At 30.8% G+C, this 25,195-nt stretch overlaps 1 protein-coding gene and 1 long non-coding RNA gene across 3 annotated transcripts in view; one reads left to right on the top strand and one right to left on the bottom strand.

The window, feature by feature from the left end:
• LOC655094 (excitatory amino acid transporter 3) overlaps window positions 1–25,195 on the top strand; it is a 52,157-nt gene that overhangs the window by 10,304 nt on the left and 16,658 nt on the right. For both annotated transcript variants that reach the window (XM_015982228.2, XM_008199973.3), the window contains exon 2: window positions 14,052–14,501. In XM_015982228.2, the coding sequence (XP_015837714.1) occupies window positions 14,065–14,501 (437 nt within the window). In that variant the 5' untranslated portion in view covers window positions 14,052–14,064. The remainder of the gene's footprint in view (window positions 1–14,051; window positions 14,502–25,195) is intronic.
• LOC135265710 (uncharacterized) lies at window positions 15,949–16,608 on the bottom strand. The gene is made up of 2 exons (XR_010333510.1): window positions 16,261–16,608; window positions 15,949–16,124 (listed from the first exon to the last, which is right to left on the bottom strand). It is a non-coding gene; the product is annotated as an uncharacterized LOC135265710 (long non-coding RNA).

Here is a 25,195-nt window from a genome sequence, read left to right as displayed (position 1 = left end):
AAATAACGTATTCAATTATTTATTTAAAAAATGAAGCAGACTGACAACATTGCTTGGTTGTTATTATCTGTAACCCAAATTAGATTTCTTATGACTAACAGTACTGCCAAATAAAAATGCCAATTTTTCATAGATAGTCTGAATTTGAACGGTGTGTAAAATTCATAAAATTTTTTTGGTAACATTTTAAGCCTTCTTTTTAATATCTGAATCTTAGATTATAAACACTATTTTAAAACACGTTTCCGATAGCAACGTATTTTCACTATTTTACATAACGCTTGCCATAGCAACATGTTTTAAATTAAAATGTTAAAACAAAAAATTTTTTGAATAACACTTATACGGAAATGCTTAAAGTTCACGAGTGTCTAGGTATGCAACTCGCATACGCTCGCTGCATAACAGCCCTTGAACTTTAAGCTTGTGTTTTCGCACTCGTATTATTAATAACTATTCAATGTTTCATCAAAAAGCAACTAAAATGTAGACACATGTCACTAGATGAAAATCATTATAACACACATTCTATAAAAAGGTAATATTGAGTAAGATGTTTTATTTTTTTGCACGATTGAGCTCTATTTGATTGTTTACTACGCCTGTTTCCAAGACAGTACGTAGTGTCTACAAGTTGCTACGTCCAAAGGTGTCAGTAAGTAAATTAGGCGTCGGTAGAGTTCTTTTGTTGGGAGAGTTGGGACACTGAACGTCAAACCGAGCCAATTTTGTATTATGTGGATAAGGTATATATTTCTATCCTTTTTTATTAAAATTTTTGTTAGTAACTTATGTCAGTGGTTTATGTCGAAAATAATTTCAAGGTTATAATTTTTGTCAAGACATAATTTTACGTCAAATTTAACCAAGGACGTAGGGAACGTAGGAATTTTGGGATTACTATTTAAAAAAAGAAAATAATTGAATACCTACAAATATTAATGTTCACATTTCTGAAATTTTTCGATATCTATTTTAATATTAAATACATAACTTAAAACATACTACAATGCTAAAAATGCTTTTCTTTCAGTGACATTGTTTAGTTAAACATCTCGTCCCAAAAATTGGTCATCAAGAATCCTTTACATTTCCCGTGTCTTTTTAAAATTCCCAAAAAAAGATATTAAAGGTTTTCTCGTGTGAAAAACGTAACAAAATCGTGAATTCCAATAACTTTATAACTTGAAACAGAAGTTCATGTAGATGCTAAAGGCGGCCGAGCAGTGACAGGTTCAACTTTCCTAAAAATTAGGCCCAATTTTGGGTTCAAGTACCTACGTTTTTTGTAAATGCATAGATAAATTCCCAAAATCTCATAGATTTTGCACATAACATTATTTAGACAATTCATTTTTCCAAATGCTTGTTAATAATAAACGTAAAACTTGACAGGAAAGGTTCAATTTCTCTCTTTTTCATTGATGATTACCATTTCTTAAAGTTAAGGGAAAAATGTTTATGATGAAGAGTTTAGTTATAAAATTCTTATACTTACAAAGAAATCTCTTTTAAAATTTGGAGTTCATATCAAGAAAAACAGTGAATTGACGACGACTGCCAGTCTAAAACATTTCTAAACGCAGTTAGTCGACGAAAAATGGAAACATTTTTTGACAAATGTATTTGACTTTTCGCCAAATTTGAAGTGTAACACCACTGTTTTCTATCCCAATATGTTTCCAACGGACGTACATATAGTTCATTTTTTTAAATAATCAATTGTCAATGCCAAAATTCTGATAGACCAGACTGTATCACCTTAAAAGTTTATGTTCAACCAGTTTTGAAATTAGCTGTATTCTGTATTTGACATTTTGAACACCAGATTTGAGATTTTTGAAAATTGGACGTTAGTGTTTATCGTTAATTAGTTTGCCTAAAGGTGGTCTAAAATAACTAGATGTGTTTTTTACGTGTTTTAAACTGGTGACAACTTTGGAAAAATTTGGAAATTGAATTTTTCAGCTAAAACATTACATCAGCCTTAAGTTAAGTTACCTTAACCTTTTAAAAAGACATAAATAATAAGAGTAGTTAGATTATGTAAAATCATTCCAAAATCTATTTTACAGCTCTGTTCATTAAAAATAGATGTTAGAGCGCGTTGTTTGAAGATCTTTAAAAAACAGAAAATTGTAAGGTGTAGAAGACTATACATATTTATGTGGTCCCAAAATTTGTAGTAATTCAAATATTTGCTAATGACATTTTTCCGCGTTTTTCCCAATGAGCGATTTTTTCTATTTGCATATTTGATTACCTAACACATGAAATATAATGTGTGTTTTATTAAAATTAAAAGAACCAGCATCGCCTCGGGTAAATGAGGAAGTATAAAACTATTAATGGCAGCCTTTAATATTTACCTTAAAATCATTGGAAACAAGCTTCGATTTTGTAATTATATTCCGGTCAGATTTGAAATTAATCACAGAGTTTTCAAGTAAATTTCACAATTAATTAAAACTTTGATCAGTGGCACATCAGAAATTCCTTTATTCACGAAGCATTTTACTGGCATGCCTTAAGTGTTTACGTACATTTGCATAATTGTCAGCGAACAATTAATATGCAAGTAAATGTAAACAAGATTTATGTTTTAAATCTGTGACGTGTAGTCGTGACATTCCTTCTCACATTTTGAATAGGTTTTGAAATATTTAAACCTTCTACTGCGCTCAACTAGATAACCTTGGAAAAATCGTGATTCAAATTAAAATCTTTTTTGTAATTTCAAATTTGGGTTTTGGCCAATAAATGAACAAAGTAGAGTCTTAAAAGTACTTTAAATTGGATTGTATTTTGGTTAATCTAATTTATTTAAATCTATTCCTAAATTAATGTTTCAATTATTGTAATTTATGCCACGGCGGTCATTGTCAGTGCGGCGTGTGTGTAATTTAAAAATAGTGAATCTCTTCCTGAATCCTAATGATTTTTCATTCGGAAATTGTTTTGTTGTTTCGTCATCAAACTCGGCTTTTGTCTTTACGACCTAGAAAAATAACTCCTATTTTGATAAAATTTTATCTTTGTTTTGATTTTATTATGCAAGTTGGTATAAACTGGTCAATTTTCACAATTACCAGTTATTTCAAGTTTTTTGATGATGATGATGTCATTAACTTTATAACGACATACTTAATTAGAATAAATTTATTAATGAAATGGGTTGCGTAACAAATTGGTTAAAAAAAATTATATTCAAATGATCTTAATATACAACAACAGAATTTTTCTACTACTTGCTCCTATTAAGCATTAAGTTCATTTTAATTAAACACGATTAATGAATGTGCGAACGTCTCCAACAATGGATAAAATTAGTTTTCACTCATTTATTCACTAGTAGGTAAGGCGACTCAAAAATTCTTTACTAGCCATTTCCCCCGCCGTTTTGTGTCACTTTTGTGTTTTCCTCGCCACAGTTTTCCACATAATTTAAAATTCCTTGTAGGTTTTCAATTGTTGACAACTAACAATCAATATATGACAATTGCAACGCAATATATCTGAACCTTCAAATTTTCTAAGATAAAGTAAAATTCTATTTTAGATAATGGTAAAACTATGACAATTTCCTATCTTCTAGATTAAAGATGTTTTCTCTTTTGTAGGTATCAATAATTAATAATGCTGATTATTTCTTAGATACGAGTACAAGTACAAAGCGATCAAAAAGTCCTTCTATCACGTAAGCTTAGAAATTAAAGAACGCATGTCTGTGGAACTCAAGCCAAATGTCAAAAAAATTAAACAAATTCATTTATTGTTTTAAACAAATTAATTTATTTGCCTTGTAGATACCATTTTGGGGTTGTGTAGCGTTCGAGTGTTATTTGTGTCACGAATTCACGGCATCTAACAATTTACGTTTGAGGTCATTTCAGTTTAAACTTTGACAGCAGGCTGAACTAATACATGACGTTCTCAAGTGATTCGCCTACTTGATAGAAGGACTTTCTGATCGCTTTGTAGTAATACACCTTTATTCCAGAATTGATTTCTCTACATTATGAGATTTACCTAATTATCTCTTTATCTTATTACTTGATATAATAACTACAATTTTTTTCATTTTTAATATCATGAAGTTGTAGATTTTATGGAAATAATTATAAAAATTTTTTAAAAGCATTAGAAAAAGATTAGTTTAATTTTAAGTCTCGTAATGTTTTGGGATCTTATTTAATTTATTTTTCTATTTTATTTCTAGAAAAAGAGATTAAAGAAAAAGTTCATATAATAGACGGAAAATAAATGTTTTGAGGTTTTTCTTATTAACAAACTTAGAAAAAAATCTTATGAATAATGCTCAAGGTTTCCCTTCATCTGAAAAGAACATTCTGGAGAAAGTATTATAGGATTTTAGCTAATTAAGAAGTTTTAGTTGATCCACCCTCTACCGAATAAATAAAAAGTTTAGAATCAAGCATTTTTTGCCAAAACTGTTTCTATATTCTGAAAAATTGATTAAGCCTGAGAAACTAGAAAGATGCCCAATGCACTTTCATTTTACTGTACAACACTAATTAAACAATTTGAAATTAAAACAATGGATTTTTCATATGTATAAAATAATATTTAAAGGTGTAGTTTTTTAGGTACATTATACCATTGTTTTCGGTGACAGAAATAAAATTTCACTCACAAGAGAGATAAAGCTGTCAGTTCTACTCACAAGTGAGTAAATGGAGTAAAATCTCACAGATAACGAACAACTTTTCTTTGCTTGTATAATAAACTACTATTATTCTTTCAAGAAAGTAAAAATAAAAATACTTCTTTGTAACATTAACAACAAATAAAAATAAAAATTTTAATTCTTGCATTCCAAGAATTTATATGTATACCAAACGAAAACGTTGATAAATTAGAAGAGGTTGTGATTACGTTGACGCTGTTTTCAATATTACAATTACAATTACATACGCTTCTGTATAAAATGTTACATTATACTCATGTGAAATTATCTGTTAAGAAAAATACTTGTTCGCTTTTCTAGCTAAATAATAAAGGTTACTTCAGATTGCATTTGATACCATCTACCTTTCATTTTTCAGCTACGTTCTTCGAGAATGTTTTTTTGAAACTATGTTTAAAGTTGTCTACATTTTATTAAAGTTGTGAAACAGTGTGAGAAGTAAAGTGAAAAGTAAATTCTCACGGTGCCATATATTTCACTTACTGCATTTGAGACACTGGAAAATCATAACAGGCGAACTGAAATAGGTAAAACTAAACGTCTTCTAGAAAAAACGTAGTTTATACAATGGGTGTGGGACTCTTTTAACGTTTTTTAGATAGCAAATTCGCTGGTTAACAACAGTCGCTTTACAATCAACAGGTTTTTAAAATTCCCAAAATTACGTACAATTTTACATTTCCAACTTGCAACTGCAGATCTTACGCACATGAACAAAAGGATCCTTCATTACAGTTGGTCTTATTTTGTATATGTATTATATTGGAATGACTCGGATAGCCAAGTGTACTTAGGGATGACACAAAGATGGATTAGAAATCAAAGGTTTTAGAGCAATTATGTAATAAATAGGGAAATATTAACTGTTTGAAAACTATAAAAACATCAACTTCGCCTTTTCTCTCAAAATTAGCTGTTACAAATTATTCATGCACTTCAAAAAAATAATAGCTAATATAATTTATACTTCCAATGGAAGATCTAATCATTAATAACTATTTTACAGTTTTATCAATTTTATTAAAAAAATAATTCGGTAAAATGCGACGTTGGCATTTTTATTGTTTTGAAACAGCTAATAGTATATCCCATTTCAGTTCATAGTAGAATTTTGCAACAGCGCATTTGAATTTTTTTAAGTGAAATGGAGCACAAATTGAGTGTTTCTGTTGGGTTTTCTTAGCTCAAAACGTGTCGCTGTGATTTAATTTGACACATTATTCTTTTCTTTTACAGAAACTCTCAATTTGTGCTTTATTTTTTACTCCTAAAAATTCAAATGCGCTGTTGCAGTTTTACTATGAACTGAAATGGGATATATTAATGAATGATTTGTCAAAAAAATTATTTTTGCTTTACGCTGTACAGTTGATTATACATATCACATTTTATAACATTTTACTGATTATTACAGAATCTCCACCAATTTTCTTCCATTCATATTTAATTTTAATGAAAGTTTTCGAAGTTGATTTGGTTTTATGCAAGATATTGCCCACCGCACACTTAAAGTTGTTAAGTAATTTTTACCAAGGTAACGAAATGTATATTTTACTGTGGCAAGAACAATTTTCTGAGTTGATACTCATTGAAATCGTCTAGGATACACTCCAAAAAAGAGTTCGATGGATACCTTCAGAAGTTATTCTTAGCCTCAAGTTTAGTGTGGAAAGAAATCTTTTAAGAAACGATAAACAACTACGCCACCATTATGTTGAGCTGTAGTAACTAGCAGTGGAGGTCACAATCTGCATTAACTACCAAAAATATTATTTTTTCTACTTTGATTTTACAAATTGTATTTTTAGGATTTGCATTGGCAGTGCCGGGCTGGGTGTCATCAGTCATCACTGTAAGCCCAGACTGTAATCTAATGTATGATCTGTCAACAGCGTCAAGTCGTTTACTGATAAAACCCGAATAATTAACAAAATTAAGGCCGCCCCCGAGAACTGTCAAAATGATGTGTTCATACTTTTATACATATCGCAAAAAATTGACTACGGAGCAGTACCAAATAAAAAGTAAAATAATTAGAAATCAATTCCCCACAAAACTACACATTTTTTATTTAGTATTGAATCCGTTTTCTTGGTCTGCTGATCTGAGACTTGGGTGCCAAACGCAAAATACTGCACAGATCGGAAAAAAGTACACCATTCATGCAAAGGCATGCAAAAATTGAACCCAATACTAACAATAGCAAGGAAATAACAACCTTTAGAAAAATTTCTTTGAGAACGAGTTTTTTTTTAACTTACCGCTTTCAAAATTTATTTGCCAGTTGGAGGCGACACAATGGTTTCCGGTTGAAAATTGTTGTCGATTTTGAAATATGTATAAAATAAAAAAAGTGTAAAAACACACTTTTTTTTTGATTTAACAGTTTGATTTTCACAGCTTGAACAGATTTTGATAAGTTAAACTAAACAAAAACAAACAACAAAAATAGAAAGTAGAAAAAATAATATATTACACTTGTTTTATAACATCTGTGGCATTCATTCCATTGGAATCGAACGTGTTATAAAACTCATAAAATAATAAACTAATATTGTTGATCAAATTCTATTGCGACACCACGACTGTTAGACAACGTTGCCAGATAAATTTACTTAAAATTCGTCATTTATCAATAACTTTAATATTAATTCAAAGACATTTTTTACTATTTTTATTAAGCTTATTAAGCTTTTATATAACTCACTCTGTTGTCTGTCTATCTGTTTTTATATTTTCGGAGCCAAATTTGAAAGGGTTCCAGTTGTCCCAATGATTTGAAATTTTGTATACTTACTTACTCTGCGTGACAATGCAATCCTATGTAGTTAAATACCCTCTAAAGGGGTTAAATGGGGTAACGTAAAATTTCACGTTATGTTTACAAATGTGTTTTCGATTTGTAGTCGCAGTTAATTGAAATTTAACATGCTTACGTAATCTGAGTGACAATGCAATTCTATTAGTTAATTACCCCCTAAAGGGGTTAAAAGGGGTGTTGAAGTTTTAGGTTATGCTTACAAATGGGTTTTCAATGTGTACAAGGTGCTGCATTTTGGATGTCCGAATAGGGGATGTCCGAAACTAAGAGGTTTAGAAAAAAACAAGTGACACATATTTGGGTCCGTTTTTTGAGAAAATAATTTTGGTCAAAACTGCATCCCGCTATCGTTTTTTGTTTTCGACTTATAAACAAAAGTTGACATTTTAGCGAAATCTTAAAAAATTCATATCTTCCTTATTATTAAAGATACACATTTGAAACAAAAACATTATACATTATAGAAACAGCCGTCCCTCTCATTTTTGGACACCATTTCCGACAGCTGAAACACTGTCAACATTTTTAGTTCGGTTACTGTAAACCGGCCCTAGAGTGCTAGAGAATTGCTTACATATTATAAAGGTAATAAAAAATTTAAAAAAAATGTTTTTTTAGAAAAAAGCTCTTATTTAAAAGATGCACTAAAAAGTAAAAAATAATCTTTTTTTAACAGAGGAGAAAAAGCTTTGGGAACGGTCATAAGTCATAACAATATGGCATTACAGAATTTCTTAAATTGAGCACTGTTCCCAAAGCTTTTATAAATTTTAAAATCCTTATTTGTAAGCAAAAATATTCTCCTCTGATAGAAAACCATAATTTTTTACTTTTTAGAGCATCTTTTACAATGTGTTCAAAAATGGTTGTTCATCAAGTCGACTATGGAATTCAAATTCAATGTGCCGCTTCGTTCAAATGACTATCGTAGTTTCTGAGTACTGTCATCTTTGTCAAATCTTTGAATTAGGTTTTTGCTCACGTTTTTTTGCATTTTTCTGCAAAGTTGTTTCAAGTGAAAGTTTTGTCGTGATTTGTGTTTTATATTTCTGTGATTTTTTTATTGTGTACTCTTTCGTTTTTATATTCGAAGCCTTTTTGCAATATTTTGACGGATCTGTTACTTTGACAGTATTCACACTTTAAATTAAGCGGCACATTACGTTGAAATTTCATGGGTGACTTGATAGACAACCATTTTTGAACACATTGTAAATAAAAAAAAAAATTAATTCTTTTATTACCTTTACATGTAAGCAATTCTCTACCACTCTAGGGCCGGTTTATAGAAACCGAAATAAAAATGTTGATAGTGTTTCAGCTGTCGGAAACGGTGTCAAAAAATTAGAGGGATGGCTGCCGGCATCGGTTGCCCGCACATTTGTTCGGAACTTGGGATTCCTTGTTATTCTAATCTTAACTGTGGCGCCATGTGCGGAGGCTTTAGTCAGTCCATCAATCGTATAACCTTACAATACGAAAATAATAAACGAATTTTACATCTATCATTTTAGGTAACTGTTTTGCGATAAATCATTTACAAATATTTTTTTGGAAATTATATTAATTATAATTATATAATTATTATATAATTATACTATATTAAGAGCGATTTGCGAAAGTTTTTAATGACACTGATAGTCTAGAAGAAACACATGATTCAGAAAAAAACTAACACTCCAGATGATGCTGGACAAAAAAAAGGCTTTTATAAAACAAAGTATTTTGTTGCACGAATATCGGAGAATTTATAAAGAAAATAAAATGTGGTAAGGAAATTGAATCGACTTTGGTTTGTGGTCTAAATATTTTGACCCAATACCGTCATGCTGCTTGAGACGTTGATTTTTAAAAAACAAAATTATTTTATGACTGGTTTACGTATACGATTTATTTTTATGCCCGAAAATTTAGACTACAATGTACCAACGGTGGACATAAAAAACATATAAACAATTGTGTAAGTCAAAAAATCATAAATTTATATGATGTGATGTATGAAGACTTTTGTCTGTAATAGGACGTACACACAGAGTATCTTCAAAAATGACAAGAATAAACAAAAATAGTTTAACTTGTATCGTGAGAACGTTTATGTGTACTATCCCTTTCCCAGTCAATAATTAAATGAAAAACAGGTTACTAACACTCCGCCATTAAAGTAGTACCAGACCAAATTTTAGTTTCTCTTTGAGATGTTTTATTTTTCGGCTTAATGAGTCACAATGTTTAGGATTAAGCCCCTATTAATAATCAACTAGGAATATTTGCATTTACCTGAGAAAAATTGTAAAAATTCTTTAAAATGTTCGTCTTGTGAATGTTGTTTTCAAGTGATTAAAAATAAATCCATTACCAACAATAAATATTTACTAGAACACAAATTAAAAACTATTATTAACACTTTACAAACGTCGTTAAACAAAAATAATCCCAAGTCTTTAGCACAACACGTTTTGAAATCGAATTTGACAGGATGACAAAACATGACAGGTGCAAAATCGGCGGAGGATTACAAGTACGGGAATACAACCAACCTAACAAAACGCAGTAAACACCGCGTTAACACATAAAATATATGTTAATGATTTTGGTGTTTCCAGGCTATTTAAAAAAAATCCAATCTCTCGTTGGTAAATGCTATACATAGTTAAACTAACAATAAGAATAACACCTACTTTCTGAAATAAAAGTACTTTAGAGAGTTCTAGTCGTTAAAAATACATTTGAAGCTGAGAAGATACAGCTTTTGTCTAGAGAAATATAAAATAAACAGCAAATTCGATAAACTCTCTGCCGGCAGCTATTACGGACGCCGTTCCAGCAGCAGAGGCTCTGCCTAAATTTAATTCAAGATTAAACGAATTCTAAGTTGCCATTTATTTTGCATTGACCATCATCAGCCGATGCTCTAGGTAACCAGAAAAATGTTAAAAAAAATTAAGTCTTTTATTGATGAAGATATGATGAAGTAAAGATTAAAAATTCTTTCAAATTGAATAAATGGATAACTTAAAGTCGAAGCCTAACAAAAGTGGAAATAAAAAGAAGGAATTGGACTAGTTTCGGTATTTATTTATACCATCATCAGCAGTCAAAACATTTTAAAAACACAGGATAAAACTACGTAAGAATTTACATTTACGTGTTTTTTAAGAACAAAAACAATAAAAAAAGTTACAAATTATTAAAATTTTTTCAAAAAGAAGGAAGGTTACATCTTGTCGAGTTGAAAAGTGAAAAGTGGCGGAGTTTCATTGTACAATTTTTAAGTCATTCATTTTGTAGTTCCTTTTACATTTCACTTTTCAACTCGACAAGATGTAACCTTCCTTCTTTTTGAAAAAATTTTAATAATTTGTAACTTTTTTTATTGTTTTTGTTCTTAAAAAACACGTAAATGTAAATTCTTACGTAGTTTTATCCTGTGTTTTTAAAATGTTTTGACTGCTGATGATGGTATAAATAAATACCGAAACTAGTCCAATTCCTTCTTTTTATTTCCACTTTGGTTAGGCTTCGACTTTAAGTTATCCATTTATTCAATTTGAAAAATTTAACCTAACTTTGAGATGGTCAACTCCCTCAACTTCCCCAAGGAATTTTTAAAAATTCTTTGCCAAAAATGAAGATGTTTGCACTACTATTTCGAATCCAAATTCATTTGTAAAAGGACTTATTAACATAAAAACTGAAGAAACCTTTCCAGATTCTTTTAGAAATGTTATCAAAATTTTTGAGTCAACAATGATAATAAATCTGGCAGCACTTGGTACAAACCATTGTTATTCATATGAAACCATGGTTACGGTGATTGTTTATATCATTAAAATTTTTGATTCAACTGTCAGCGGTAATTTTTCAGTTTCAAAAAGTGGCAGTGAAGGACAGTGAAATTGTTTAAAATATCATTACAATAAATAAAGCTGTTCTCTGCTCTGTTGCATTCAATAACATAAATAAAAATTACGATAAAGGGCAAAGTAATCCGGCTAACAACAATACTACATCGACGTAACCATGGTTTTAACAACTAGAAATTAAATCACCTTTTAATGATATCTAAGACTTCAATCATAATTTTTGATTTTAGTTTTTACGTCTATGTTTGAGCAATATTGCCTTTTTCCATAATTTGTTTAGGCTCTGATGTAAAAACAGCCCATGTCGTTTTTTTTTTAAAGATATTTTCGGTACCCTAAGGGACTACCCAATTACACCCCTTCAATGAGGTGCGCGACTTTCCGGACAATCTTTAGAATAATTTCGGTATCAAAAGAAATGTATCATTAAATAAACTTCAAGTATTACCTACTTCAATTTGTATATGAAATGCTTATTTGCTTAAACAGGTGACTATCTTGCTGTATATTCACAAACGGACTCGTTTTAGCAATGACGTTCTAACATTTTCGCACAGATCACAATTACCTACAACTATCAATTCCAGTGTGCTTGTCCCAGACGATAGTATTAACTGCTGCAAATCTATCTCTGTTTACAGTCATTGGTCTAAATTCTATTTTTTTTTAATTTTCGGATGCGACGAACAAGATTAGCGAATATACAGCGACAAGGAATGTGGCGATCTGGAAATCTTGCTTCGTACAAACTAACAGCAGTTCTAGCTTTTTTAAAATGTAAATTCTTTCTATTTTCACAACTCTAAATAATAATAATAATAATAATAATAATAGTTTATTAACCAACAGACAAAAGTCCAAATGTGGTTACAAAATGAAAATAGATACTACAAAATAATAAGATAATTGAGAAACAAAAATAATAGTTGAGCAGAAAACGCAATACATGTTTATTTTTAATTACTAAAATGATCTCTACATAATACTTTAAATTTATTTATATTAACTCCAAAAACATCTATTTCTATTTTAGATTTAAGTTTAAAATAAACCAACAAACGAACACCACTGATGTCAATTAATCAAACTTGTCACATTGACAGAAGTTATCACTTTTTTTCCAAGAGCACTCGGATTACTGATTTCAACCACAATCTCTGCCTTAAGTCTGGTTGGGTAAATTTGTAAGACTGATCAAACAAGAAGCAAGATGGGAAAAATTTAACACTAGCTTTTGAATCCTTGTGGTTACCTTCACCACATCTTAAGTGATGACGGTCCAATTTCCGAACACGCTATATACACATATTTATCACATTTATCCCTTATAAAATAATCTACTATTTTTTTTAACGCTTAGTAATAAAGCGATCAATAATAAATGCGATTTTGATGTAAATAATAATCAGTATTTAATTAATTTTTGCACAGTAAAAAAACTAAAAGTGATCGGTATTATATAATATTTCGCACAGTAAAAAATTTGGAAATGACAAGTAAACTACACACAGTATTTTATTAAAATTTGTTCAGTATAAAATACCCAATAAAAAAAATCGTATATGCACAGTATCTAATTTCAGTTTGCACAGTTTAAGCCTAGTAGCTATCCTGCAGGCTAAAAAGAAACATACCCCCTAACGATTAAACTCGAAAACGTAAAACTTGAAACGTGGAATAATGGTCTTTATGGAGGTACAACGACGTACATACAGTTGGTAGCTACTAAAGGAACTAAAAGGAAACATACACCTCAACGATTAAACTTAAAAATGTAGAACTCCAAATGTGGGATTGACTCTCTAGTTTGAAATGCTATTATTTACTGCTCATTTATTATTTTTACTTTGTGCCTATCATTTTTACTGTGCATTTATTATTTTATTTATTATTATTTTTATTGGTAATCTATTCTGCTTATTTAAAAAACGCTGCATCGTGTTTAAAAACAGCTTACAAAAACGCGCATTTTTTAAGTGACCATGGCAACATCATTAACCGAAAAAAACGTGAGGTATAAATGGAATCTTTTTTATATGATTTTAAAATGTACCAATAAACAAAGTAACGTAAAATATTCGTGGATAACTGGTCTTTAAAACACTTGCTTTATTTCGAGCACTCTGGCTATGTCATCGAAAAATCGCGCTTCTTTTAAAGACCTCATTATACACTTGTACTTAATATACTATTTACTGTGCATTTATCATTTTTACTGAACAAAAATACCTGTCGTTTAAATAAAATACTGTGCATTTAATTTGTACCCTTTTTTAACGTCAAAACTTAATATAATTAATAGTATTCTTGAAAATCGATCCAATTTGAATGGTACGTTTTAATGCAATAATAATTTGTTTCAGAAAATAAATAATTTCGACAAGAGACTCTTTGGTTCTGTACTTTTTGATCATCCTATATGTAAAAAATAACTGGAAGGATCCTTTCACTAGGATTTCAATAGAAATAATTTCTATGCCGTCGTTGTCAATCCGCCTTATTTTCCTTTAATTTCGAACCTTTCTATTCAAAGTATCCCCTACAAAGCCTCGACCTAATGGAAAGCGTCCTTAATCACATTAAGCTTTCAATGTTGAAGCTCGTTCTTAATTAACTAAATTAAAATTTCGATCGATTGCATTTTTTTTTCTTATTGCAGGTGAAGCTCAAAAATGTCGAAGTGGAGAACTTTCGTCCGCAACAATCTCCTGACAATCCTTACGGTCGTGGGCGTGATAGCAGGTACCGCGGTCGGCTGTACTTTGAGAACGCTTTCCAAAGGAAAATGGAATCAGAGAGAAACCATGTATTTGATGTTTCCCGGAGAAATATTCCTCCGGATGCTCAAATCGCTCATCATTCCGCTGCTGATGTCGTCCATTATTTCGGCCGTCGGCAGTTTAGATTTGAGTTTATCGAAAAAAATCGCTTTTAGATCGATTCTTTATTATGCGACGACGACGGTGTCAGCCGTCATCTTAGGAATCATCCTCGTCGTGACGATCAGACCTGGGGCAGGCGGTGTCGCCGCCTCCGTGAACGAACTCAGCAAAGACGAGGGACTGAAAAGGAAAGTACTTACGCAGGATACGCTGCTAGACTTGATCAGGTAAGAACCAAATGTAAATTCATTTGACAATATATTATGAGTACCTATACATTGTAAACATTGTCAGGTGTAGGAGAACTTGATAATTATTATTCGGACCGTGCCAAACTATAAATAAAAAATGTACCAACATTAATATATGTTGGCAGCCTTGAAATTGAATTTGAATATGAAGACAAAGGAAAATTGAAGTCATTCATATAAAAGTGAGACTATTATTAATCGAAGTAATCACACCAAAAATTGAAACCTAAAAATAACAAGTCAGATGAGCCTCGAAACATACAGAAATAATGACGCGACAAACATAATAAACTAAAAATACCTACTATTTCTTAAATGAATAAAAAACCGGAACATTTGCCAAGTGTTCCACGGGTTGAAATTTTAGAGTGAAAAGTGTGAAGGAAAAGCGGAAAATCTAATGTGCGCTTTTTAATTTTGCTGTATAGGCAGTATTGAAGCATATTAAATTGACGTATGAATAGACGTGCTAATGGTGCCTTTTTAAACGGATTAATAACACGTGTAGGTGTGCATATCTTCAAGGCAAATGTATTGAAAGCGAACTGCGACAATATCGATTTTTTTACTGTTGCATGTTTAACACAAAATAGTAATATTTTTGTGAATTATATTAATTACTGGACGTTTTGTAAAATATAAAAATAAATTTGAACCTTCGAAACAAAAATGTTTATCTTTCCATCAAATTATAAATGAATAAAAAATCTAATGTGTCCTAAAAATAAGCCTGTTAAAATAACTATGATAATCTCAAGTGAATTAAATTTAGACAATGACAAAACTGTGTGATTTTGAATTTGGTTGACCATAAAAGAAAAGAATAATTACCTCTAATATAAAGCATTTACAGAACTTTTTTGTTAAATTTATGTAACATACCGTAATTTATTTTTTTTTAATTTTCAGTTTATAGATATTTGTTGTTTTTATAAATGAATCGTTTATTGCAGAAAGGGACTAATTGACATTTTTGACCATTTGGAGGTGCACGTTTTTCTTTTTCATTTTTTTCTTTATAGGATTTGCAAAAGACAAATATTATGTTATGATAACGTATATTGGCACTTAGACAACGAGTTTACAACAAAAAATGTCATTAGTTACATTTATATTGAAAAATAAAAGCTTTTTCTAGTTGTTCTCTCAAACGTAAAAATGTTGGTTAGACCTTTTCTGCAATAAACGATTCATTTGGTTTATTGGTTATTTAGCAGTTCGGAGTATAACAGGAGCACAGAATATTTTATGTATGTAATATTACCTATATGTAGGTACTATTTATGTTGAAATATGTCACGTACGATTTTCGTGGAAAAATACTTGAGTTCAATGGAATGTTAAATACAGTATATTTCAAATTAGAGAAACTATACTTGCTGTTGTTGTAATAATAACAAAAAGTAGAATAAAATCAACTAAATATTAATAGTTTCTTTATTTTTGGAATTAGGTAATTATAATTATTTAAGCTCAACGATTTTTTGTACACTGTACAGGGTAGCGCATGTTGGATGTCTGAATAGGGGATCTCCGCCACTCCGGAACTAAAGGTTTTTGAGAAAAACGAGTGACACATTCTGGACATTCTGCACAGATCTGAAAAAAAAATACACCATTCACGCACAACATCATTGTAAATATTTATGCAAAAATTGAACCCAATATTAGTAATAGCAAGGAAAAAACAACCTTTAGAAAAATTTCTTTCAAAATAAGATTTTTTAAAACTTACCGCTTTCAAAATGTATTTGCCACTTGGAGGCGCAACAATGGTTTCCCGTTGTCGTTGTTGTCGATTTTGAGATATGTATAAAAGTAAAAAAGGGTAAAAACATATTTTTTTGATTTGACAGTTTGATTTTGACAGTTCTCGGGGGCGGCCTTAAAAATGGTGAGTTTTATCGAAACAATACAAAAGGCTTTTTTTGTCTAATAAACTTTGCAATTTAAGATATTGTTGTTGAAACTGTCAAAAAACTAATGCCAAAATAGTTAGGGACATTTTATAATCATTTATAATTTATAATTATTATTTATATTTTATTTTAATTATTATTTATAATTTAGACAGTTAGGGTAACATACATAGGATAATGCCTCCTGGATGTAGCTGATTATAACTATCTACATTTGATCCCTTAATTCGATTGAGTGAATAATGATTATCGACCATATCAAATTTTGCAATTTTATTTGTAATGGTTTCTAGAATATTGAGAATAAAAAAATAAAAAAAATTTTTTTTTAGAAAAAAGCTTTTATTTAAATGATGCATTAAAAAGTAAAAAATAATATTTTTCAATCAGAGGAGAATATTTTTGCAAACAAATTTAAAATTTATAAAAGCTTTGGGAACAGTGCTCAATTTAAGAAAGTAATTCTGTAATGCCGTATTGTTATGACCTATGACCGTTTCCAAAGCTTTTATAAATTTTAAAATACTAATTTGTAAGCAAAAATTTTCTCCTTTAATTGAAAATATTATTTTTTACTTTTTCTGTACATCTTTAAATAAAAGCTTTTTTCTAAAAAAAATTTTATTTTTTTTATTTATTGGTTTTTAGTCTTTACTTCAAGGACGTTATATATCTAACCTCCTTGCTTTACTTATTCTAAACGTATTTTTCTCTGAGATTTAGTTTCGCCGTATTATTGTAATACCATTATCTTGGTGAATTTAAAAAAAATAGCGACATTTGTTTGTAACGAAACGAAATGAAAATGATTGGGTATTAATATACAGACTGATCCAGAAATACTGAGTCTGTTGGCAACGCTGGACTTAAATTTTTAAGGATACCAATGGAGTACGCTTTCAGTTAACAACAATTTAACATTCTTGTGGGGTTGTACGTCAAATAATTGTCAAGAAAAATCGAATTCGGTTGCAATGTTACAATTTACGAGCACAAATACTTTCAAATGTGTTGCCAACAGACTCAGTATTTCTGGATCAGTCTGTATTTCCGAATAACCAACATACCGTTAATGTTGGTATATGTTATGGTATATACACATCGAAAACACATTTGTAAACATAACCTAAAACTTCAAAACCCTTTCAAATTTGGCTCCAAAAATATGAAACAGGTAGACAACAAAGCAAGTTAAATAAAAGCTTTTAAAAATCCATTAAAAGATGCACCCATTTCAGTGAGTGTAGCTCCTTTACGAAGTATTTTTCGATACATATTTATAGGAAACTCGTGTTCTTTATTTTCTAACTATAAAAACGGAACAGCCTGGATATTAAATAATTAATTTTTTCGTATTTGTCGAGTTTCACACATAACAAGTTTTAAAAACATCTTTTGCAACTCGGGCTGACTGACTTTACAATACGTACTGAAAATTTACTACGTGATGAATGCTGACAAGAAAAAATTTCTGCGACCTTCACTCTTATAACACCGGCCTTGGCTGATATGTGGCTGTTTACACATTTTCGCTGACCAGCCACGCAAACAGTTATATTGTTAACAGTTAACTCTATTTTCCATATTTTTCAACAATTAATAAAGTATTTTAAGTGTTATTTTTGTCTTTTCTCGCTAGGAACATGATTTTAACTTTGACTTCTCTTCTTATTTAGACATCGAGCATGGATTTCTATCTCCTCTCTGAAACAATTAACTGACTTCAAATTTATCTAGTTACATTTTCTTTTTTTTAGAACTGCGAAATCTATGTTTTTGGTGGTTCCATGACCACGATTTCGACTTCAGACACTTAGGTCCTTATTCCTCAGCAACACTCCTACTCTTTGTAGTCTCCTTACTACGGAATACCCATTAACAACTTATGCCAACACTTGTGGCTTCTTCACCACCATTCCATTATTGAACACCCACTGTGTCCTCTTCTACAAAGAGAATTTTCTTCTTCCTAAGCAGTTCTTCTTCCTAAATTTCCCATAAAACCTTTCTAACTAATTCATAATCATAATACCCATCTTACTTCTAATATTTTACCCTTTTAAAATAACTACATCCTTAACTTATCGCTTTTACCTTCATCGCACTTCTAAGTTCTAACTCATCGATTCAGCAATTTCACTATATTTGACTCAGTTACAACATCCATAACTAAACTGCTACCCGGCGCCTCCATCATATGTCATAGGCTGACATTACAACTCATGTGGGCGGTTTAAAAATGGTCTTATTCTTATCACTATACAGGCTGTAAATGAAATAAGTACATTAATTTCAACTGGTAATAGAACTCGTCAAGACCAACAATTTTTCCTAATAATTTTTTTTCAAAACCTTTTAGTTTTTTGTGTTAAAATTATTTTAAAATCTTACACAATTTTCTTACACGCCACTGGAAGCAAAGTTACCTAATCGACAAGATTATCTACCGTTGGTTGCAACTATTATTTTTTTTCTTTGTTGGAGCATTTCATAAAAGGCTCGTTAATTTGTACGGGGGGAAAATGATTTTAAGAAATGCTATTTTGAAAAAATAGTACATAGAAAAAGTGTTTGACTTGATGAGTTCTACCACTGGTTAAAATTAATGTACTTATTTCGCCTACATCCTGTATGTATGTAGAAACAAAAATGTCAGGAGGCTGTGTATTTCAGAGAGCATGTAACTTTTGAAAAAATTTAAATTAGTGGCGAAATATTTTGGGTAGGGGGTAAAGATCAAACCTTGAGTGACCTTGAGTTATAATAATAATAATAATAATAATAATAATAATAATAATAATAATTCGTACAGCCATTGATCTCTTCCGAGATATCGGCACCGTCGTATCGAGCATGTTAACTTTGTTAGTTAACAAAATCATCAAGTTTATAATAACAATGCTCTAATAAATATGATTTTAACTTAGATTTAAATTGTGTCAGCGAATTTAGCAAACGAATGTCCTGCGGCAAATTTCTGAAAATCTGAACAGACTTATAATAAACACCATTTTTAAAAAAAGAGGAGTTATGTTCTGGAATTCGGATGTCTTTACAGAACCTTGTAACTTTATTGAAACTTACATCATATTTGTCTTTATTTTTTTCAAAGAGATGCTCATTCTCTTTCACAAATACTGCGAGACTGTAGATATACATTGATGTTAGAGGTAGAATTCCAAGTGATTTAAAAAAGGGCTTACAACTCTCATGTGGTTTTTTGAAAAGCATGCATCGTATGTTAAAAAGATATACCAAAAGATCCGCAAGAGGATCAAAATACCTACTTACATCGTGACTGACATTACTTTGTCCCTGACCATTTTTGAAATCGAAAGGTTTAAAAGCCAAAATCGAATAAAATGTTGTGTTAAACTGTTTTCTGGTTGTTTTGAATTGAATATTTTTTTAAATACGGTCCTGCTAAGAAACAACATCGCATAATCTCCTGTGGCGGATTAATTGTAGTGGTAGCAAATCAGTCCAATAACGACGCAAAAAGTTAAATACTCTTAAGGACCATAAAATCGGTATATCTTTTGGTGAATTTTATTTTATTGTTCGATAATCACCTGACACCTAAAGCGACTTAACTTGTGAGGGCGCACACCACCAAACTAGGTTCATAACTTTAATTTTTTCGATCCCTAACATCCTATTTTAGGCCCTCAAGCTTCAATACCGGTACTCAATATTTAATTTTTAATAGTAGACTGTCTGCAAATCTGACGCGCCAACCTTTCGTAACCGTTTCAAGGAGAATACGAGGTCCCCAGATTCCGTTTTTTCGTATTTGAAGGGTCCCTTTAAAGGCGATTGAAGGAAGACTCCCTTATTCCTATGGTGTGACTTTCGAGAACCTTGTAGATGGCCAAAGACGCAGATAAGTCCAAGATAAATTTTCTTCGATATCTTCAATTTTTTTTTATTAATCACTATTCAACATTTCAAATTTCAATTAAAGAATTTGGTGTCGTTAATCAGTATCAACGTTTCCTTTTCTAAAATTTCAATATTTATGATTCCTAGTAAATTTCAATTTATAATTTAAATTAGTGTGAGCCAGCGAGCAGGCCAATTCTACAGGCTGATCCAGAAATACTGAGTCTGTTGGCAACACTGGACTTAAATTTTTAAGGATACCAATGGAGTATGCTTCCAGATAACAACAATTTAACATTCTTGTGGGGCTGTACGTCAAATAATTGTCAAGAAAAATCGAATTCGGTTGCAATGTTGCAAATTACGAGCACAAATACTTTCAAATCTGTTGCCAACAGACTCGTTATTTCTGGATCAGTCTGTATATCGTATTAAGAGTTCTAACTACTTCGGTTTAACTACTCTGTCTTGAAAATCATTTAATATACGAAATTTTAATTAATCGTTCAATAGTTTTTTATTCCTTTCTCAGTTAGGCGTGGGTGAGTAATTTTGTCGAGGCCTTGAACGTAGCAACCTGTAAACATAACCTGCTGTCTTAACAATTATTTTGACATTATTTAATAATAATAATGTGAGAATCGTGTAAAAAACGTCATAATGTGATAACGTTAAGGATTAACGATATCACACAATAATAATTGGAGTCCTGGTTACGCTTCCTCCTCCAAACAATTCTCTGTAAAATCTCCTTACCGTTCTTGATACTTAATATACTATTCCACAATTCCACAATATGTAAATCACTAGTTACTATGTCTGCTTTCAGACCAGTACTTATGTACTGTTTACGGGTTGCTAACAAACTACAGCGTGTATCAGAACTCGCTCCCCATCGGAAAAGTGCACATACAATATGTTTTTAAACGATTCTCATCTAGTCGTCTATAAGTTTCCCATGTAATATGAGTAATATCACTCACACATCAGAAATGCCGCTTTATAGAATTAATGACAGGCATTTAGACACCGAATATTATTACCATTAAATAGTCACCAATTTGGAAATAAGCTTCAACAATAAAAGTGTTTTCTTGCACAGTGTAACAATTTAGTTGCATTTTAACGATATTTTTGAATTAAATTAATTGACAATTTGTGAATTTCACAACTGATAGTTTTGACATTTATTGACAGAGAATTCAATTGAGCAGAGCGGCACAATTTTTTTTACATGTAATCCAATTGCAAAGTTAACTAGATGAGAATCATTTAAAAACACACTGTAGTTTAGGCAGTTAGAAATCTAAATTTCTGAACTGATCGTTCGTTTTAACCGAACGTGGCCTCATGAAATGATTTTTCAAATTAAATGAATTCTAAATCCTGGAAGAGGTATACAAAAGAAAACTATTAGGGCCGGTTCATAGAAAGCTTTGTTAAAATTGAATTCGTTGTTAAAAGTTAACAACGCGAGTGGACCAATTAAATTTGTTCAATTTGGTCACGTGATCAGTTAATCACTCATTTAATTGCAGATTAACTTAATGACGCTTCTGTAAACTTCTATAAACCGACTCTGCCACCTTGCAATTTCATTTTAATTTTAATCGCGATTAACTTGATATTTGTCAATGCATTTTAAATTAATTTAATTCTAAATTAAATCTTAGTTCCGCTTTCTGTAAACCGGCCTTTAATCTAATTTATTGTATTCACATACACTGAGATTTTTGTTTTATTGAACATAGCATAACACACAACACCATTACTCCTATGTTCAATTATAAAACATTCATATCAATTCATACCATTACTAGAGTTCTTAGGTATTCTGTATTATATGGTAGAGATTATTTCGCTGATCATTACAAAACACTATTAATTATATTAGCCTATGTTCAGTTTAAAAAAATCCAGTTCCATAGAAACACTAATTTTCACCAAGATAAAATCTTCAGTGTTCACCTTCAGGGATGTTTCGTTAATATTCGTCAAACTTCGTGCTTCACGATTGTGATTAAACGGAAAACTTGTGAATTTTGGGCTTAAATTTACCTGTGAATGGGTAAAATTTGGTTCTTACGTCGAAATATACAGCAGAACGTATCCACAAGGGCTTATTCATAGGTAATGTCATCCGTAAGTAACAAAATATACGTGTTAACCTAAATATGGAAACACACCAGTGGTGCCGTAAAGTATTCTGATTTTCCACTTTGATACTGAATATTTTTCTCTGACGACATGTGATAAGATAGAATTAGAAGTATTTTAACTAAGGCAATTTTTTTAAATCGAATACATAAATTGTTCTGAAACTTGTAATGTTTTTTCAATTGTTTGTCCCTTGACTACGAGCTACTATTCAACAAGGAGTAAGCTTCCTCTTGCCCCTCACTCCTCTCGCCATTAGATGTTGGCTTCAAACAACCTACAAACTCGCTGTATGGCGAGTCTATACGATATATGGTAGAAGGTATATATAGCCCTGTGTATACAAATAAAAAAACGGGTAAATTCATGGTTACTGTGACGATTACGATTAGGCCGTAGGTCTAGGTGCAGGCAAATATTAAAAAAACTCTAACATCCAAAAATAAAGAATAAACTTTGCAAAACAACAAAAAAAATAATATGTTAATATGTTTTCCAACAATACAATGATTTTTAATTGTTATGGGCACATTTTATTATATCTGATTACTCTGTGTACTTATGCGCCTGTCGGATTCTTGATGTAATATCGAAAATGTTTATTGTATCCTAGAACGCAACAAAAGTACACCTACGTACGTTATATCTTATAACGAAGTCGTAGAAAGCTTTTTGTCTAAAAATTAAACGTTAAAAGCAAGCGTTCGTTGTAAGCGAGGTTCGTATGTTCGTTATAACCAAACTAATTTCATACTATAATACTGGGTATCTCAGGATTTGTTTCAGGAGACCAAAACAAATCGAAAGTTAAGAGTGAAATATTGTCCGATAGGACTTCGTTATCCAGTTATTAATAGAAACCAAAATTTAAAATTGAATCATTAAATTTGATAAAAGTGAACTTACCGTATCTGCTGTCACAAAATATGCTATACTTAATGCGATTTGCAAACTTTTCCGCATAAGCCCTAGCCTATCTAACGTATAAGTTGTAACCGATCTTTTGACACATCGACAAAATCTTGAATACGCTAATGCAGTAGTATTGTGTCATTTTAAACATACAAATCCGATGAAAATTAATAATACTCCTCACTAGACAGAGTGATTCAAAGAATTTTAACATCGCTAACATCAACTAATGAATTACGAGTACGTTGCACAAATAATTGGAAAGACAGTAGAAAGCTTATTATTTACATTTTTATTAATAACTCGATAACAAAGGGTAATTGGAAATTTTTTTACTCTTAATTTTCGATTTGTATTAGCCCCCTGAATCAAATTCCCAAAGCACGGGTGTCAATTTTGAGACAGCCTGTATAGGGCTTTAAAACATGACTGTTCTGTTTGTTATATTATATCTGAGCATTCGTTCTAAACCGATTTCCACTGCAATCAATATACGGCACGCGAATTAAACATTCAAAGATATGATCTCACTATCACTAGATGCTTCAGAGCTTAACATTTTTTCGTTAATAAAAATCTGCTTAATTCACTTTATGTACAATATTTATTAATATTTTTAATAAATTAATACATTGTAAAAAAAATCTGAAAACTTTCACATGAGTAGAAAAAAGCAAACTCTGATTTCTGTGTGATTATTAGTTTTTGCATACTAGTAATTAATAAAAAATTATAAAAAAATATAAATCATAATCATTTAATCAACAATAATGGCCAAATGTTCTTCCAAATATTGTACGGTGAGAAAATAAATGTTGAAATTAACATGCTATCAATTTAGTTTTGTTATAAATAATAATAAAAATCTTCAAGGCTAAGTGATACCTGACGAGAGGAATATCAAATAAAGTAACGAGACATAAAACTCAAATGTTTGGTATACAGGATGAGTCTGAATTCAGACTATTTCGCACAATCACGAAAATTCCATTTTGGGCGATGCGTCCATATGAAGGCAAAAATCCGATGTAAAATTTAAGCACAAAAGATGAGTACGCCACTAGTAACTACATTTAAAAGCATCGAGAAATTAAAAACTTATCCCGTCCAACGCAAAAACTAGGCAAAAACTTGTGTTATCGCAGGTGCGCCCGTACTACGTGCAGATTAGTTTGTTGTTAGTTCGGCTTTGATTTGTGTGTCAGTGGATCATTATCATGAAAAATCAAACAAATCCTGAAATGACCGATATGGTTCTGTGGTACGGAAGTGTCAAGGGTTCACACATTGTACCGCGAAAAATATCCGGCGGTTTGTTTTGTACGGATTAAGCGTACTTCGGGCGAAGGGCAAGTCGTGTATTAGAGATCAGAGCGGACTTTGTGAACAATTTTTGTAATTGTAAGTATTGTTTATTTGGAGTTTTTGCTTAACTTGTTTCAATTGTTTTCATTCATTTAAAGCGTTTTTGCGTTATTTCATTCACTGCAAGATAGTTGTGCCTCTCTTTTAATGCGTTTTGCGACTATTCATAATTTGATTTACCAAAAGCGTCGCGTTAGGGATGGAATTAAGGGAAGTTTGATTTTCCGCGTTTGCAATTTTGAACTACGTTTCCGGTTTCTACACATATTTAAGACACTCCATTTTACAGAGTATGATGGAATTCAGACTCACCCTGTATCATAAGAAAACAATACAACCATTTTGTATTTGTGGACATTACAAATTATTTTAAAATATCATGATTTTATAAATTACATTTCCGATACTTAGCAAATGTGATAAACATTTCTAGTT

The sequence above is a fragment of the Tribolium castaneum genome, chromosome 3 (assembly GCF_031307605.1).
Source record: "Tribolium castaneum strain GA2 chromosome 3, icTriCast1.1, whole genome shotgun sequence".
Classification (NCBI taxonomy): domain Eukaryota; kingdom Metazoa; phylum Arthropoda; class Insecta; order Coleoptera; family Tenebrionidae; genus Tribolium; species Tribolium castaneum.
Note: the sequence above shows the minus strand (reverse complement) of the source record. Positions and strands in the feature narration are given on the sequence as shown.